Source organism: Chinchilla lanigera, unplaced genomic scaffold (assembly GCF_000276665.1).
Source record: "Chinchilla lanigera isolate Chin_1 unplaced genomic scaffold, ChiLan1.0 scaffold00081, whole genome shotgun sequence".
Classification (NCBI taxonomy): domain Eukaryota; kingdom Metazoa; phylum Chordata; class Mammalia; order Rodentia; family Chinchillidae; genus Chinchilla; species Chinchilla lanigera.
In genome coordinates this window covers 2,446,637-2,465,083 of record NW_004955482.1, presented here as the reverse complement: position 1 = coordinate 2,465,083, position 18,447 = coordinate 2,446,637, and the positions used below count along the sequence as shown (strand labels likewise).

The 18,447-nt window shown below is 50.3% G+C and overlaps 1 protein-coding gene across 1 annotated transcript in view; it reads left to right on the top strand.

The window, feature by feature from the left end:
• Positions 1-18,447, top strand: part of Tmem132c (transmembrane protein 132C) — a gene marked incomplete at its 5' end in the record, with an annotated part of 262,619 nt that overhangs the window by 177,076 nt on the left and 67,096 nt on the right. The window contains 1 exon segment of the mRNA XM_013503741.1: positions 5,130-5,276. Within this exon segment, the coding sequence (XP_013359195.1) occupies positions 5,130-5,276 (147 nt within the window).

Sequence of the window (18,447 nt, the reverse complement as noted above, 5' to 3'; positions counted from 1 at the left end):
GGCACACCCCCAGTGAGCTACTCTGCCAGCTAAGCTCCACCTCCTAACGTTCTGTCATCCCCAACAGTGCCACTGGTGGAGAATCCAGCCTTGCACACAGGGGCTTGCAGAAGATACTTTCACCTTCATCATAGAGAATTTGGACCTGTATGTGATATAACTTGATTCTTTTTTCCCATTCCCCTCCCCTCCCTTGAATCCCTTCTCCCCCTTATTTACAAAAGCTTTGTTTCCATTTTTTCCTTCTTTTCTCATTTTTTTCTTTTCCCTTCCTTCCTTCCCCACCCCAGTTCCCATTCCCATTTTTACATTTTCTTCCTGCCGGGCGTGGTGGCACACGCCTGTAATCCCAGCACTCGGGAGGCTGAGGCAGAAGGGTCACTGTGAGTTCGAGACCAGCCGGGGCTACAAAGTGAGCTTCAGGCCAGCTGAACTACGTAGCAAGAGCCTGTCTCAAAAAGACAAAAAAAAATTGTTCTTATATTTTTTTCCTATTTCCAATATCTATTAAACATTTTGGTCCTTATTTACATTTTCAGTTTCTCACATCTCACAGAGAAACAATGCAATATTTACACATATGTCTCCAGTTTTTTTCACTATGGTCACAAAGTGCATCCATTCACCTAAAAAATGTCTCAAGTTTGTCCTTCTTTATGGCTGAGTAGTACTCTATTGTGTAAAAGAACACATCTTCTTTACCCATTCGTTGGTTGATGGGCATTTGGGTTGTTTCCAAGGTTTAGCTATTACAAACTGTGCTGCTATAAACATGGGTGTGCATTTATTGCTCTGGTATGATGCTTTTAATTCTTTCAGGAAAATACCAAGAAAGGGAATAGTTGGATCAAATGGAAACTCTAATCCTACTTTTTTGAGGAATCTCCACACTGATTTCCATGTGGTTGCACCAGTCTACACTTCCACCAACAGTGGAGAAGGATTCCTTTTTCCCCACAGCCCTGCCAACATTTGTTATGGGTTGATTTCTTGATAATAGCCATTCTTTCTGGGGTGAGATGGAATCTCAGCATTGTTTTAATTTGCATCTGTCCAATGACCAGTGATGTTGAACATATATTTATTAGCAGTTTCTACTTCTTCATCTGAGAAGTGCCTATTCATTTTAGATGCCCAGTTTTGGATTGTGACTTTAAATTTGGGCAGTCTGATTTGTTTCAGTTCTTCATATATTCTAGATAGTAGTCCTTTGTCTGAAGAACAGCTGACAAAAAATTTTCCCCACACTGTGGGTTGTCTTTTCACTCTTGGTGATTTTTCTTGCTGTACAAAAGCTTTTTCATAAGATGAGATTCCAGTTGTTCATTCTTTGAGGTGTTCGTATGTGTTCATATTTCCTGTGCAACTGATGTTTAGTTCACAGTCTTTACCTACACCAATGTCGTCAAGAGCTTGTAGATGATATGTTAGATCTAAGCTGTAACATTTCACACCTAGACCCAAAGGCTCATATCCATCTCACAGGACAAAGTGCATTGAGTCCTTCTCCAAGAATCACCAAAGTCTTCACGATTGCAGCATTGCTCAAAAGTCCAAGTCCAAAGTCCCCTCTGAGACTCAAGATGAGTCTTAGCTTTGAGCTCTTATAAAACTGAGGAAAAATGTTGTATACTTTCAACATACATAGAGTAAACATTCCTATTCCAGAAGGGAGAAGTAGAGAGCTAGAAAGGAAAGACCACACCAAAGCAAAACCAAAACTCAGCAGGATAAATATTAAATCCTGAAGATCCCTGTCTGGCACCCAAGGCACACTGTTGAGATGTGAGCTCAAAAGGGTTCAGGCAGCCCCACTCCAGTGGCCTTGCCAGTTACAGCCCACATGGCTGCTCTCTTAGGCTAGCTCTGCTCACCACCTGCAGCTTTCCTGGGCAAACATTCCACATTCCTGGCATCTGTAACTTCCTATGGTCTCCACTGCAACTTTGGCTTTCCTCTTCACAGCTGCATGGATTGTCCTATCACTTTCTCTAAGGTCTCTGACCCTGTCACACACTGCCTGGCCTCACAGGCCTTTTTAAAAAATCTAGGTGGAAGCCCTAATGACCCTAAAATTCTTATATTCTGCATGGCTATAATACCAGCAACACCAAAGTCTGCCACCAGCTTGAGCAGTAGCCAGGCCCCCTTGAGTCATGGTGGTGGTGACTGCTGGATGGCTGAGCACAATGAAACCAATCCCGGATAAATAACTTCCTAGGCAGGCCTGTGCAAGCGTGGTGCCCAGGCACTATTTCCTCAAAGCAAAGTCTTTAAAAGAGGGCCAAGGCTTCTATCTGGATATCTGCCTCATCAAAGCCTTGTACACTCACATGAGGGGCTTTTGGGAAGTGATTATTAGATCATGAGTGTGTGATACTGGATTAGTTCACCAGTGAGCTGATAGCTGTGTGTGATGTTGGCAAGTGAAGCCAGATGGAAAAGGGCATGGATGTGGCCTGGACTGGTATATAGCTCTTCACCTCCCTGATCATGTGCTGCTTCCTGCCTGCCCTGCCATGGACTGTTTCTCCTCTGCGATGCCCCTCTGCATGCTGCCCTGCCTTGGAACCAATTGACTATAGACTGAAAGCTCTGCAAACTGTGAGCTAAAATACATCTTTCCTTCTTTAATGTGTGGGTATCAGTTATTGTCTTGTCCCAACAACAAGTAGCTATGACAAGGAGTTCCCACTTTAATACCATGGGGCCCACAACAAGTGGAGCCTGGCCAGTTCCTGAGATGCCCTCAGAGCATCTTTCTGATTGCCCAGGTGCAAAGTACTTGATTTCTTTTTAATAGCATGAGTCTCCTCAGCAACAAAGCCTTCCCTAACCTGTGCTTTACAGGAGATCTATTTCTGGTGAAACAGCAATATTTCAATTCCTTCTCTGCTTTTTGTTCCAGTTCTTATTCTAAATCTGGCTAAAAGCATACGGCCTGAATGCTTATGGCATTGAAATTTCCTCCACTAGATAAACTAGCCATCTGTCACCTTAAACTCAGCCTCACATAGCCTCAGACATGAACAAAGCATAGACACATTCTTTACCAGGTTGTAACACACATGACCTCTCAGCAAATCCTACTAGTGTCCTCATTGCTATCTGAAACCTCCTGAGCCTGGTCTTTACTGTCTGCATTCCAATCATCATTCTGGTCTTCCAGGATCTGACCAGAACTGCTATTAAGCTCCTCTTACAGAATTCTGGATCTTCTCATCCTGAGTCTATAACCTTTTCTATGCCCCTCCTGCAGCCCAATTCCAAAGGTTCCTTCACCACATTGTCAGGTACAGTCATAGCAGTGACCCCATTAACAGTGTCTGTGTTAGTCAGTTTTCTGTTACTGTGACAAAACATCTGAGGAAATAAACGGGAAGGTAAAAGGCTTATTTCATCTCCTGGATTCAGATGTTTCAGGCCATGGTCACTAGGCTCCATTGTTTCTCAGCTTGTGTGAGGCAGACATCATAGCATGGAGGACATGGTGAGCTGTCCCTGGGGCTCACGATAAAGACATGGCTCCCAGCTGGTGGTACTGCTGGGAGAGGTGAGGCTTTTAAGAGATGAGGTCTCGTTAGAGGAAGTGGGTCACTGGGGTCATAACTTCAAAGGTTATATGCGCCCCCCCCCCGCCCCGCTTCTTTCTCTCCTCCTCTGTTTACTGGCCACTATGAGGTAGCAGCTTTCTCCACCACGCCTTCTGCCATAGCATTCTGCCTCAGCACTGGCCTGAAAGCAACACAGCCAAGTGACCATGACTGAAACCAGGGCCCAAAATAAATATGTCCCCTCTTAAATTGACTTTCCCAGGTATTTTGTCATCATGACAGAAAGCTAACACAGAAAACTAACACAGAAAAAGAAGATCTAGCCTAAAGGACAAAGACCTAGGAATCCCCATGTTAAGTCCACATATGCCATGGAGCCTTTATGTTCCAGTTCTGTACCCCCATTCTCAACTCTTCCTGGTACCTCAGGCAGAGCATGGGTCCAGGCTGCCCCCCTCTTGTGTAGAGAAAGGAACAGTGTCCTCATCTGGCTGCTACATCCACAGACCTAGCTCTGATCCTCTTCACCTTAATCCTCACCCACTTTCAGAGGCACCTGGCACCCCCACTCCTGAGAAGAAAGACTCGATGTATAAATCATCCTGCTTCAGCTTTTCTGGGTGACAGCTTATGCAGCAGTGTGAAGTTCTGTGGATTCATTTTCCCACAATGCGCCTGCTCTCCAGTGGCCCAGATCTGTTGCTGCCACGGTGCTGATGTCTTTGGAAATGGCCCCTCCGCTCGTGTAAGGAGCACTAGGAGAGAGGATCCCTTTATGCTCTTCCCACCGTGCTCGTCCTCAGCTGCTTGATGAGCACACTCAGGTCCAGAGGAGCCAGGTGTGAGGGAGCAAGAGGTCTAAGAGGGGGCTCTACGCCTTCCGCTGATGCCCTTGACCTGACCCACCTTGGCAGACTGGGTCAGGTCCATGGTACAGAGCAGGCTGGGCACTGCCCAGTGGGAGTGTGCTGTACGCCTGATGCTGTTCTAATGCCTTTGTCAATCTGTTTAACCATCTCTGTGGCTTTATAAAAGGGTCGTTATTATCCTTTCATTTCACAAAGGAGGAAAGGGATGCACAGGGAGGCTATAAGTTATCTGAAGTCACACAGCTAGAAAGTAGTATAGGCTCTAGGCTATAAACCTAGACCAGGCTTTCTCAACCCTGGCACTGCTGATGCTTCAGACTGGGTGTCTGTTATGTGGGGTGTCTACTTCATCCCTGGCCTGCATCCAGTAGAGGTCTGCACCCTCCTCCAGGTGTGACAGTCAAATTTGTCTGCAGACACAGCCAAACCTCCCTGCAAGACCCCAATGTCTCGGCTGAGGACGATGAACCAGGCGCTTGGCGACACTACCTCTTGGCCTCAGGAAGGTCCCCAGGCCCCTTCCCTCGGGCTGGAACTGGACGACAAGGCACCGACCCCTGGCCTTGGCAGGTCCAGCTCCTCCTCCCCGCCCCTCCTCTCCACAGCCCCCGATCGCCCACCATCCTATGCACGGATCTGTCTGGGTGGCCGCGGCGCCCTCGGGGAGATCTCACCTAACGTCGTGTCTCTCCCCACCTCCCCGCAGAGCCAAGGTGAAGAAGGGGGTGAACATCCTGAGCGCTCGGACCAGCGAGCCAAGGCTGTGGGACGTGAAGCAGGAGGTGGGCAATGGTGGGAAGCACGCCACAACCACGGTGGCCTGCCAGCGCCTGGGCCTGGGCGCACGCAACAGGTAAGCGGCTCCAGCACCTCCTCGGGCACCGGTCGTGCGTCCCGGGCCTGTGCCCAAATCCTGCCTCGAAGCCCTGCTCAGCCTTGCCCCTCCCACTGCTGGCAGAGCTATTGATGAGCTCAGGTGAGTCCCCCGGAGGTGGCCAGCGGGACTGCAGCACTGTCCCCCTGCACAGCCCGCAGCTCTGCCCAGGTTTCTCCCGGGTGCGATCTGCTGTGGGGGCAGGGTGATGTCACCCCACTGCGCCTGGGCTGACGCCTCTGTCCCCCAACTCTTCCTCTCAGGCTGTCCCTCTCTGGTGAGTCAAAGACACTTTGTCACGAGCTGCTGGTTTCTATACAAGAGTCAGGTCCGTCTCTTGTGAGAAGAAATTTGAAGACAGGTGCTGACAGTAGGCAGTGATGATAAAAATAAGGCGTGCTGCATGAGCTTCTCCTTGGGCTTCGTGGACTGTCATTTAAAATCCTGGTGTCCCGGTTGTACAAGCACATGTGTCTGGGAAACTCAGTTTCATGAGACAAAGAGAAGCACATACCAGCTCCTTCTTCCCCAGGATATTCCACGGGCAACAGGCTGGCTGTTCCCTTCCAGTGTGGCACACGTATCTAACCTCTGTGTGTGCAGGAGGTACATCAGGTTTACCTTGCAAACGGGGACTCGTAACAGACAGATGGATTGTAAGATGTCCTCGTTTTCATATTTCCACTTATACTGGCAATGTTTCCTCTTCTCTATCAGCGTTACTTAAAAACAGTGTGAATGCCCACACCAAGGTCCACCCTGTGCACAGGATGTAATGGGATATGTGGTATTTCTGAGCGTTAAGGCTGCTCCCATGTTCCGGGCTTATACATGATGTGGGGCGTGACACTGCCCTCCTCAGAAATCTTTCTCCACTTCACTTGGAAAAAGAAAATGAAAGCAGCCTTTCTTTATAGCAAATATTATGTCTAATTCTGTTGTGGTGATAGAAGGATTTTCTTTGCTTATTACGCAAATCCACCTGGAAATGATACTGGGACGTGGGACTTTCTGGCCAGGCAGTAACAGAGATGAAAAGCAAGCCTGGAAGAGCAAGTGGACTCCAATCGAGCACTGTGGGGGAGGGGGTGACCTCCGGGGTGACAGGCAGAAAGCACTGCCTGGCCCCTTAACATAGCAAAGGCCAGCTGCCCAGAGGTTGATGGGTTGGGGCAGGGTCTGGTTGATCATAATCTCCTCTCCAGTGCTACAAAGTGGCTGCAGTGAAGTCCTTATTGTGGGGAGGTGGTGACAACCCAGTTCCCCTGAGACCACTGCTCCCGAATGGCTGGGAGAGGGACAGCCCCGCTCCTGACTCGGGAAATTTGCTTCCACTGGGGGATGATGTCATCGTGGGGTGATCTGTCCTCGGGCTCTGCTGTTCCTGGAATCCAGGGAGCGGCAGGTTTGGGGCAGTGACAAGAGAGGACGGGGCTCCGCTCCAGGGCTCTGCAGTGAGACATCACAGAGACTGCCGCTGGGCGTCTCTGAGTCCTGGAAGTAACTGAGCTATTCTTATCTTGGTGACCTCAGACTTGCAGGGAGAAGAGCCAGGTGAGGGCTCAAGGGCTTGGGTGCTTGCCCGTCCTTTCCCGTACCAGACCAGGGATCAGACCTCAGGATTCTTCGTCTTCTGGCCCAAGGTTTCCCCTCTGTGTCTCAGCACCATCACCCTGAGCTGTGCGTCCCTTCTCAGCTGGGCTAACGGTGGCCTCCCATGAAGAGAGCCTCTTGCACCTTGGCTCAGGTTTAAATATTTCCAGAATACACATTCAGATTGGCATTCGGTGTTTTCTAAATGGAATAAAGCCTGTTCACTCCGTGTGTTAGTTTGGATACGATTCCTTAGTGAGGACAGGAAAATAATTTGCAAGCTGAATGACACAGCATTTCCTTATTATAAAAACTAGCTGTAAACCTCTAAATTTAGTATCCTCGCCATCGCTCTGAAACCTTCAAATTGTGAATAGCTTAATAAAACATAGACCCACAAAAACTGACAAGGGCATTTTCTCCTTAGTTGTTGAATTTCACAAGTTAAGTGAAATTCAGGATGATCTAAAACCAATAAGGCTGGTGCTTTCTAGGGTCTATGTTTCTTTCCAGTGTTGAGTAATAGCTATGAACTTCTCGTACGGATGGGGCTCCGTACGAGAGCCGTACGTGTAATGTTTTAATATATGCTATAGTTCCCGTGGTTGGATTCTTAAAATCAAAACGCATGATCATTTTTAAGGCTCTGGATACATTCTGTCATTGTGTGCTCCTGGTGCGATTAGGGCCGAGGGAAGAAATGATCGGCTGTTGGACACACTGTCTTAAGTGAATGTTGCAAAGCTGCCCTAAAGCAAGAGGAAGGAAGGAAGGAGGGAAGGAAGGGAAAAATCTTCTACCTCTCCACTTTGTTTGTAAACACCCTTGTTCTGTTAGCCACTGGGGCCCCTGGCAGGTGTTGTGCTTTAGATCTGAGTGTCCCCAAAAGCCTGATGTGTTTGGTGGTGATTGGATCACAGGGACGCCATACTGAACGCGCTGAACAAGCAGTTAGGAGGTGGGGCCTGGCTGGAGGTGGTCTCTGGAGTGTGAGTTTGAAGGGTGCATTCCTATTCCCACCTCCTCCCTGCTGTCTGCTTCCTGACCACCGTGAGGTGAGCGGCCTTCCTCCGCCACAGCCTCCTACCTAGCTATTTCTGTCCTGGAGCGGGCTAACTATGACTGAATTCTCTAAGTATCCTGAGCACAAACCAGCCTGTCCCCCTTTAAACTGTGGGTGTCAGGTATTTTAACCCACCAGAGAAAGTAGCTAAGTTAGCCAGACTCGCTGAGGGTGAAACCAGGAAAAGCACTTGGCATCCTGGACAATTTCAGATCGCAGCACCTGCTGTCCCCTTCGTGACCCCAAGGAGGAGTTTTAGTACATCTGGGGGTGCAATCAGTCAGGAGGTGGTCACAAGGCCTCTGGCCAGGTGAAAACTTGACCAGAAGGATTGTGTGCCTGCCGGGTCCCTTATACACGGGAGTTTAGAGGCCAGATTCAACCTCCTGAACATCGACTGTGCATAAAGTCTAATTAGCCCACAAGATTAGTGCTGATTACACAAATGAAAGCAAACCTGTTAATTAGCAGGCAGTGAGCCTGTGTATGTAAATAGTTCTTCATGTCAGGAACAGATGAGAACCCAGGAGAGTGCAATCCACCGCTCCTTGGGGAGGAAGCCCTGTTTGTCCTGTCTCTGAATCTCAGCAAAGCGTTGACTTCTAGGATTGGCTCCCTTCCCAATTACAGGCTGGTCACTGCCCCGGGGTCAGACCCAAGCTGGGCACAGCAGGGCGGCTGCAGGTGCCCTGGTGCTCTCTATGCACAAAGCAATGTCTCAGGAGGGGTAACTCTGCCCTTTCAGAAGAGTCATTGGGGCGACACTGTTGCCATGGTGTGCTGAGCAAACCTCACAATGGCTTGTGAGAGCTGGGTGCGTCTGCCCCTCGGGGACCGGCAGCCACACAACCCAGTGTGATTGTTTTGGTGAGCTGGCTATCAGCTCAACCCCATCAGTGCCCCCTGGGCACCCATCTTCCCCCAACCTTGAGAAAGAGCAGATGGCGACACGCTCTGCCCGTGCCTGGGGCCCATCCATCGGGTCAAAGCCAGACAGGCTACCACCGCTCAAATCAGGACGACAGTGACACAGAAGGCTGCAGGGCCACCTTCTCCCTCTGGGGTGCAGGTCGGGTGGGCGTGTTACCTTCCACTGTGTGACACATGACCCCAAAACTAGAAGCTCAAAACAGCCGTATTTATGACCTCACTGTGTGTATAGGTCAGGGACCCTGGCCCATCTTACCAGAACCCTCACTTTGAGGCCTCAGGAGGCTGTGATGAAGGTATGGGCCAGGGTCTGACTGAGGAAGGGTCCCTGCTCACTTGAGGGCTGTAGGTCCAACACTGTTCCTGGGCAGGTGTAAATCTTTGTCAGGGCGACCCTGGCAAGAGAGCTAGGCAGAGAAGGGGCGGGAGGAACTGGGAGGGAGAGAAACCCTTCCGGGTCATGCCCAGTGACCTCTTCACCCGGGCCCTGCCTCCTAGCAGCAAGTCAGTTACAAGCCCATAATCTGATCAGCGTCCCCAAAGCCTGTCTATGAGCACATGAGGCCTGTGGGGGACATCTAGATGTGAACCACGACACCCCCAGACCCAGGAGACAGCCTGAACCTGGTCCACACACACGCGATTGTGTCACGTTTGCCATCGGGGCCCAGGGATTAGCAGATCAGCAGTCCGAACATCTCAGCCTTGAGGCAAATCAGCTGGGTACGTACTAGAACCTGTATCCACTGAGAGTCTGTACTTCTACCTGCGGGCTCTGAGGCCAGCAGCGCAATTACTGTTCTGTCCGGAGGTCCTGCCGACTCTGAGTCCAGCACAGAGCAAAGCCCTCCCCGCTGCAGCGAAGGAGGATGAAAGCCCACAGGCCAGGGGTGCAGGTCTGGCCCTTTCGGCTTCCACTCCTGAGGGAGCATCTTCTGTGCGTCCTCTTGTCCCCCTTGCCCGGTCTGAGTCTTTGTGTCAGGACTTGTCGGAGCGGCTGGAGCTCAATTAGGCACGTGGCTGCTAAAGCTCGTGCGGCAGACCTCAATGGGGCAGAGAGTAAGAGCTGACCTGGCTGCCTGGATGTGAAGGATGTACCTTGATCCAGCGAGAGATTCTGCTCCGGGCGCCCTCTGGGCTTCTCTGAGTTCTTCCCTTCAGGGGAAATGCCAAAGGCTGGTGAGTTTACTGGGGGCTCTGGACTGGGAATGCAGTGCCGCAGGCGAGCACAGAGCCGGCTTTCCCGCAGGTGCACACCTGGGCTGCTCTGTATACCTTTACTTAAAGCATTTCCCCTCTGCATTTTACATTTTTCTTTTAGGGTTTATTATTAAAACATTCCTGTGAAAATTTCTTTTGGGAGCAAGTACGGCATCTTAAACGTAGAAACTCAAATAACAGAAATATTCTGCACATTTCGTAGCGCTTGACAGCATGCTGATTAGCACTCTGTATATTTTGCAGCACGCCTGGCATTTCACAAAATGCTTTGGGTGCCTCTGTGTCAGTAAATCTTTCTGACAGCCTCGTGAACCGAGGAGTCACACGGTCAGGCAGGTGAGGGAAAGAATCAAGACGCTCAGAGGGAGGAAGCACCCAGCTGAACACAATGCAAATGATTCAAAACCGTTTTCCTTTAAAACTTAGCTCTAACGTCTCCAAGTCAATGGAAGAAACTCCTATGTGTAGCACAAATTAGAAGCGATCATACAAATACAATTGAAACATAAGGCTCCTTTTGAAGTCGAGCTTGCTAGCATTAGCAGCAGAGGCGTCCTGCTCGTGCGGGGAGAGAGATTAGCAAATGTCAGGGCAGAATTAAAGATAGACCAGCCCCAAACAGACTCTCTGGCTTCTTTATCTTTTCATTGCACTTTCTTCCTTCCATGCCGTCTTTACTTTCATCACTATGCTGATTTATGGGGCTTAGGTGGGCTGCTTCAGAGGTGCTGGGGACACTTGATTCCAAGTCCATGGCCTTCCCAGTCTTGCTGTGTCCACACAGCCGGCATAAAAGTGAGAAACAAGGCTCACAAGGCGCCAGGGAGGGGCCTGGGAGCCAGGAATGCTGGGCTGGGGGAGGACAGGAGGCCACAGGCCCCACCCTCTGTCCCCACATGCAGCTGTGGGGTGCGGGTGCCCAGGACTGGCTTCAGGACCGTCAACAGACTCCCTTTCTAACTAATCATAAAGTTGTGGAAGAGTCTGGAATGGATTTTCCACACTTCAGGCACACTTACTGTGGTGTTCCAGGGGCTCCCTGAAATTGCTACTACTGGCTAGCAGAAGCTGCAGAATTGGGGGTCCCCCCAAGGGCGGCAAGCTAAGAGGGTTTGGATATAGCAGAACCCAAGCAGAGGTGTCCAAGTGAGCTTCAGAATTCTAGGCGGGAACCACAAAGGCCCCAGCACAGGCAGCCAAGGCAGGGGCGGGTAGGGTGCACCTGCTCCCCAACCATGAGTGCCTGGCGGGAGACGGGCCACCCCCACATACAGCCAGTCCATTCTGCCCTCTCTGTGGGAACCTGAGTCCTGTGCCTCAGACTGCTGGATTTTCCTAGAACCATATCATATGAAATCTCCCAATTTGTAAACATGTGTTCTGAGTCTTCAAATCACCATGCAGATCCAAGTAAAGGATTATTGTCCGGGAAAATTGTTCGCCATTATGTAAATGCTGTGCACCAGTGGCCAGTTTCAGCCCAAAGAAAGCCCATTTCCTGCAGGAGGTCGATTGCCTGGACCCTGCAGGAATGGGGCTTGCAGAAAAGAGCCTCTTTCCCAGGGCAGATGTGCGAATGCGGCTGGCCTGCTGCTCAGAGACGCCCAGCACTCATTTTCACCCCACGGTCTCCGCTAAGCAGACCGAATCACACAGGCGCGCCTGCATTTCCAGCAGTCTTGTATAAATCTGCATCAGAACCCTGGTCGCTCATCCCCATCCACCCACAGTCTCACAGAGTGCAGCCCTGCCCAAGGCTGCGTGTGGCACCGTGTGCCCTCCTGCTGCCCTCCTCAGGGTGCAGGGTAGACCAGTGAACATTTTCCAGGTGTTCCCAGAGCACTTTCTGTGGTCTGTGTGCTTCCTCGAGACACCAAGCAATGCCGGTCCCATTCTGCACCCTCCCTGGAATGGAAGCAGCTGCGGCAGCCTCCAGCTCCCTTAATTCAAGAGCGCCAGGCCTTGGGGACCCTCGGCTGCTCGAGCAGGAGGTAAATCAGTCAGGTAATAAAATTAGAAGGGCTTTTCAGAAAGCAAAATTCATTGAAAATGGTAAATAAAATGCCCATTAGTATTCATTTAAGCAGTCTCAATTGCATACTCTATAATGTACTCAGCTATTGGGTTTTGAAGAATTCTGGAATATGACTGTTCTCATAGCTGCTTAGGGTAGACAGTGGCGGCAGAGCGAGGCAGCGTCCTCCTGATGAGATGTACCGGAAGATAGCAAACAGCCACACATTAAAACCTCACGATCGGTGGCATTGGCTTGGGATACCCTGGGTTCTCAGAGAAAGGATTTTGTGGATTGACAAATGTTGTGGCAAATGGTGACCGTATGATTTCTTCACCCACATCCAGCCGGGGCTGTGAGATCCCGGGTGCCATGGAGGTTGTTGGCAAAGGTGGAGGCCCAAGGTGGGTGAGGCCGTGGTCTTCTCTGTCCCTCACAGAAGCTGCAGGCAGGAGGGTGAGTGGGGTCACAGGGAGAGGCAGGAAGGAGACCCAGAGAAAATATTCCAGGTCAGGCGTCTCAGAGCTGGAGCTGATGTCGGAGCTAGCAGCAGTGCTTTCACTGCTCATCCATGCTAGCGGGGCATCGTCCCAGGAGCGCTGCTCTGCTGTCCCAAGGAAACCAATACTTCTAGGAACAAGGAAGAGATGCCAGGCCCTGAAGCCGCCCCTTGAGCATGGCCCCGGGGGATCTTCCAATGCGGGATGCTTTGTATGTGTCGTCAGCTCTTCTCTTCGGTGCTGTGCAGCGTGTCAGTGTGATCCGGTTCCAAATGACAACACTGCGTGTGACAGGTTGTACATCCCTAAAGATATTTCCAGCAGGTCTCAGGCTCCTCTGCCGTCTCACCCTTCCCCACTTAAGGGGTGGCAGCTTTGTCTCTCCCTGCAAACTGAGTGGGCTTTTGTGACTGCGTGACTGATATCACTCAGCAGGAGTGACATTATGTGACGTCCAAAGCTAGGTCAGGAAGGCCCTGAGTGAACATCTAAGCCCTCCTGCAGCTCTGAGGCCGCCATGTTGTGAGGAAGCCCAGTACCCACTGTGGAAGACCCAGGAGAACCCAGAGTCAAGGTTCCCAGCAGCCCCTCACTGCTCCGGCCGCCTTCCACCTCTGGCTACTTTTGACAGTGACAGAATGGGCAGCCCTGGCTGAAACCACCCAGCCATGCTCTTCCAGAAATCTTGATACACTAAAACCACACAAAAAACACAGTGACATTTTTGCTTTATACCACCAAATTTGGGGAGATTTGCACATTGTAGCAGATAACTGTGGTGCTGGGAACTCAGAGGGGTTCAATGCTTGCCAAGATCCCAGGGCTGCTAAGAACCACTGTCACCATTAACCCTTGCCTACCCAGTTCTCAGTGCTTCTCCTGCTCCAACATGGAGAAGGAGACCCCTGAGTGAGGGGATGTGGGGTCCAGCCCCATGAGGTGCCCTGCCCAGCTCGTGGCCCCAGGTCACCTTGGAAGCTCACTTCTTTGCCCATGGACCCAGCCTTGGATGAGCCTTCTCCTTGCCAGAGCAGGCAAGTTCTGTGTTCATTCCCACCTTCGTCTGGCAGATTGTCCCCAGGGACAACTGAGAATGTATAAAGTAAATGCATCTCACGGAATGACATATTGTACCACGTTAACAAGTCTCACATGCCTTTGCCAAGCCAATAAATGACTTTCATGAAAGACTTCAGAGCCCGTGTTCTGGCCTCCAGCCTGGGCCAGATGCTGAACTGGGACCTCGCCCTGGAGATACTGGCTCCTCAGGGACACAGGGACAGCCCTCCAGTACTGGCGTCTTTACTGGTGCCAAAGCAGCACCTCTGGTAACTGGCAATCCCAGGTGCCAGCCCACAGCAAGTCTCCGTGCACTTCAGCAGATGGGCCGGAATCACCCTGGCCACCATGAAATACTGGTTTGATCCCTTCTGTCTAAATTCTCTAAATTGCAGGGACTCCTACTGAGACTGTGGCTTCTTCTCATACCTGGCAGACAGCATTAGAAATTAGCTATTTCAGTCTTTTAACCCTGAAGAGTATTTTTCCTACCTCACATGTGCAGCTATTACTCACGTGACACCGGCATCCCAGAGTCCTCCGAAAAGCAGTATGGCACCATAGATGGAAACAGGGCGACTTGGGCAAGTCTCAGCTCTTCTACATGGAAGCTGTGTGGCTCATGACTCTTTGGGGGCCTCACACGAAAATAAGGTGATCAACAATAGGGTCTTGGTTGCAGAGCCCTTGTGAGAACTGCTTAGGATCCATAGAGGGCTGCATAGTGTCATCCAATTTTCCAGGGCACGAGGCCTCCTGGGGCTCTTCCTGGAGCTTTCTATGCAGTTGCCCAGAACTCCTTGCAATGTAGTTGTGGCAGAGGGGCAGCACTCTTTGTCGCTGGCAGCACATGCATCCCCTGAGCCAGGCTGCCCTGCAGATGGGCTCCATCCCAGCGCTCCGCTGGAAGCTCTGTTCTGCTCTGCTAGTGCTACCTCCCCCCGCAAAGAGCCGCCTAACTCTTGCTTCTGTGCAGCCTCACAGTCACTCTGCCCTTTGCTCCCTCCCTCAGGGGAACGTGAGGATGTGAGCGACCAGGCACCAGCCACATCTGAGGAAGGCGGGAGCCTGTGGGTGCCCGTGGATCGAGTGTCCATTACTTTGACTATTTATGCCCCAACCCCAAGCTCCAAGGTTTGTTGCAGTTTGTCACTTGGCCAAGGACGTTCATTTTCGCTCTTTGCTTTCATTATTTTTCATCTTAATTTATTGGGCTAGCAGGTAACATATTCATACACTTCCAAATTCAAAAAGTCTACAAACTTAGATGCAAGTGTCTATCCCTGTCATTCACCCAGTCTTTTTCTCCTCCTGAAGGATCGCCAGTGTTTGCTGCTTACCATGGACCCTTCCTAAGATGCTTGCACATATGCAGACACACCTGCACATGCACACACACCTGCACATGCACACACACCTGTGCATACACACCTCCTCCTCGCCCCAACTTCAGACAGCATTGCTTGTTTATTATTCATCTAACAAAAGATCTTGCAATTTTCCATATCCGTACATAAGGCTCTTACTCTTAATTTTTACACATCTGCATAATTTCAGACACAGCATGATGTGTCTAAACTAGCTGCCTGTGAACTGGCGTGCACGGAAGATCCATTTTGGATAACTTTGTCCAAATGCCACTCTGCACTTTGGTAATTTTATCTGCAAAATAAATTTTAGAAGTGGGGAAGGTGGCATGGACATTTATAAATTTTATAGATATTGGTGTGTTACACTGTGCAGTCTGTTATAGCACTGCCACCCACGACTGCACATTACTAACAAGCTACAGGCTCCATTGCAACTCTGGTGACATTTGCTCAGAAATGACTTGCCTGTCAAGTGGCCTGACGTTATCCCAGGCCATGGGAATTGTGCTATGAAATGTTGATATCCCTTGAGGAGCTCTGGGATGGTGTTTGTGGTCCTTGAGCACCTCTTTGGGGGCTGCTTCAATGATAGGTACTATCCATGAGTAAAAACTGTAGTTTTGCTACAGTAAAAGACATATTGGCATGAATCCCGGTCAGAACACCCCCCTCACTTTTCCCATCCCTCCTGCCACTTTCTGCAGCAGTTCCGGAATCTTCTTTCAGGGGTGTCTTTAATTCCACTGTCCTGGCTGCCTCAAGGTCCCGAATTGATTCAGATGTTTCCCTTTCATGATCACTTTGACTTTGCAGAGGAACAAGAAATCACCCGGTGCCAGATGTGGTGAATAAGATGGATATGATTGCCCTGTGATGTTCCCCAGCCCTCCGAGGACATGTGTGGCCACCCACATCCGTCACCTGCCCTGTGATGTTCCTCAGCCTTCCAAATGGCTGCAATGTTCTCTTTCACACACAGGTCAAGTCACCAAATTCCCTGGGGCTCAGTCCTCCAGGGACTGCCCTCACAGGAGGATTACCCAGCGCCCAGCCCTTGGCCTTGGCCTCCACCTCCTTGCCCTTCCTTCACACCTTCCTCTCTGGCCCCTCTTCCCCCAGGCTGGACTCCTGCAGGTGTGTCCTTCATGAGCCCAGTGTGGCACTGCCCTAGGGCCTTCATACCTACCCTTTTCCCTAATGGACTTGGCATGAACTCATCGTTCTAAGTTTAATGTCTTAGCTCAGAGATCATCACTCCAGAAAGGACATGTGTGGCCATCACCTGGTTCGTTTTCTTTCTAGAGCTTCATAAAATTAAGTTATCTAGTTGATTTGTTTCCCATCTGTATCCCCACCAAACTGTGGGCTTTGTGCAGGCAGGAATCTGCCTGTTGTCCTTACCTGGGTGTTGTTAGTGCCAAGATCAGATCCTGGCGTGGGAAAAGGGACTGGAAGCACTTGCAGAGTGAAGAAGCATCAACTACCGAGCGACCCTGTCTCCAGTGTGCAGGCTCAGACCAGCATCAAGGGTCCTTGAGTTGAGAGTGTGAAGAGCCGTCGCTGAATGACCAGATATGAAGTGGTGCTTGGCATGCTGCGGTAGAGCCTGCTGTCCTGCCCACAGATGGACGAGGCACTCGGGGCAGCTGCAGGTGCTGCAGAGGGGCATCCTCAGAGCCAGTGCTGGGCACCCAGTGCTTTGATGGAGCCTCATGAGTGGAACCCAAACCCCTTCCCCACTCGGCGCTGTCCTGCCTGCCCAGACCCCTCCCCAATCCACACGCTCTTGGCGTCCCTGCCAAAGGAAAGGGAGATGCATCATTCATTCTTCAAGGAATTTATGGAGCCCTTTTTATGCCAGTGTTGTGCTGAGCTTTGCTGAACATCTAGACGTTTTCTCAAGGTGCCATTCCAGCTGGTAGGAGCCTCGCAGCTCTGCCAAGCTGGTCATGAGGAAATAGGTTTCTTCATCTACACTCACGCCATCTGCCACCTGGGGCACAGACGCCTGCAAGGGGCAGTAAGGGTGAGCTGTCTGCCGAGAGCTTGGGAACTAGAGAGCTTTGAGCATCACATTTTGAACACCGGTTAAACCCTCACAGCAAAGCACCTTCTTTGAATGGAAAAAAAAGCTTGATTTGAAGGTCTTCAAGTAAAACCTGGGTCTTTGGTTCTGTAGCCATTAATCAAATAATCACTGAGGGCCTGCCAAGCACTTGGAATATTACAGTTAACGAGACAACTGTGCACCCAGACCTCATGGAATCCACTGACCTCTACGAAAGATGGGAAATAATCACATGAGCCACCAAGAATATTCACTTGAAACTCTGCTCAGTGCTGTGAGGAAGAGACGTGCGGTATTACAGGAGCAAGCGTGGTACTTAAGGGACGGGTCAATGGTTGGTGGAAGAGGCCTGTTTCAAGTGTATAAAGTAGAGAAAATGCGATGCTACCATGGAACAGACCCAAGGGACTTCGTGGCTGTCCAAAAGGTCATCAGAAACCCGGGCTTCTGGTCTCCTGTGCTCCTCCCAGAGGACTGCCTTGCTGACAAGATCCAATATGGCGCCCAAGCATGGAATCCAGCAATGGGAAAGTGGGCGGGAAGAAAGGGCCAGACACAGAGAAGTGTTCCTGTCTTTATCCTAAGAGCAAGACACTTTTCACAGATGTTAAATCCAGGCCTGGCAGTGCACACCTATACTCTAACACTCTGGGGTTCTGAGGTGTGTGCCACCACACCCAGAGATATTTCTAGGTTTCTTTGAGTTTTAAGCAATAGCTGCAGATTTCCATCAGTGTTTAAAATGTCATGAATTCATACTGAGTCATTTTGAAGTAGAGTATTACTTTCCTTTTTTGCATCACTTCTTATCCTCAGATCTGAAAGCTGATTTGATTTTATTCTTTTGCATGATTTTCTCTGGGTTCAGCTCTAGTTCCTTTCCCAGCTTTTCGCCAGTTGTCTACAGCTCCTCACAAAACATCTGCTCCCATCATATTTATTTGGAAATCCTCAGCTCGGTGTGGAGGCTCTGGGTTCAGTCCCACCCACTAGTGAAAAATGAAAGATGCTAAGCAGGGCGGTGAATAATCACACTGGGGTAGGAAATGCTACCGGCGAATGTGTGGAGAGCACACTGGAAGACACAGTCCCAAGAGACACAGGCCACCAGCCAGCCTGCTGCAAACCAAGTGGGCGTGCATCCTACTTTCTCTTCACTGCCTCCCCCATCCCAGGCACTCTCCCCTGTCACCTTGCACGCTGCCCCGGCTCCTGGTCCTAACTGTTCTGAAATGACACACAGACTCTCTGAGCTGGCAAAATACTTGAAATTTATGCTCAGGAGAAAGTGTAAAGTAAAAAGAAGAAGAAGTGGGGGGAGAAAATGAAAAG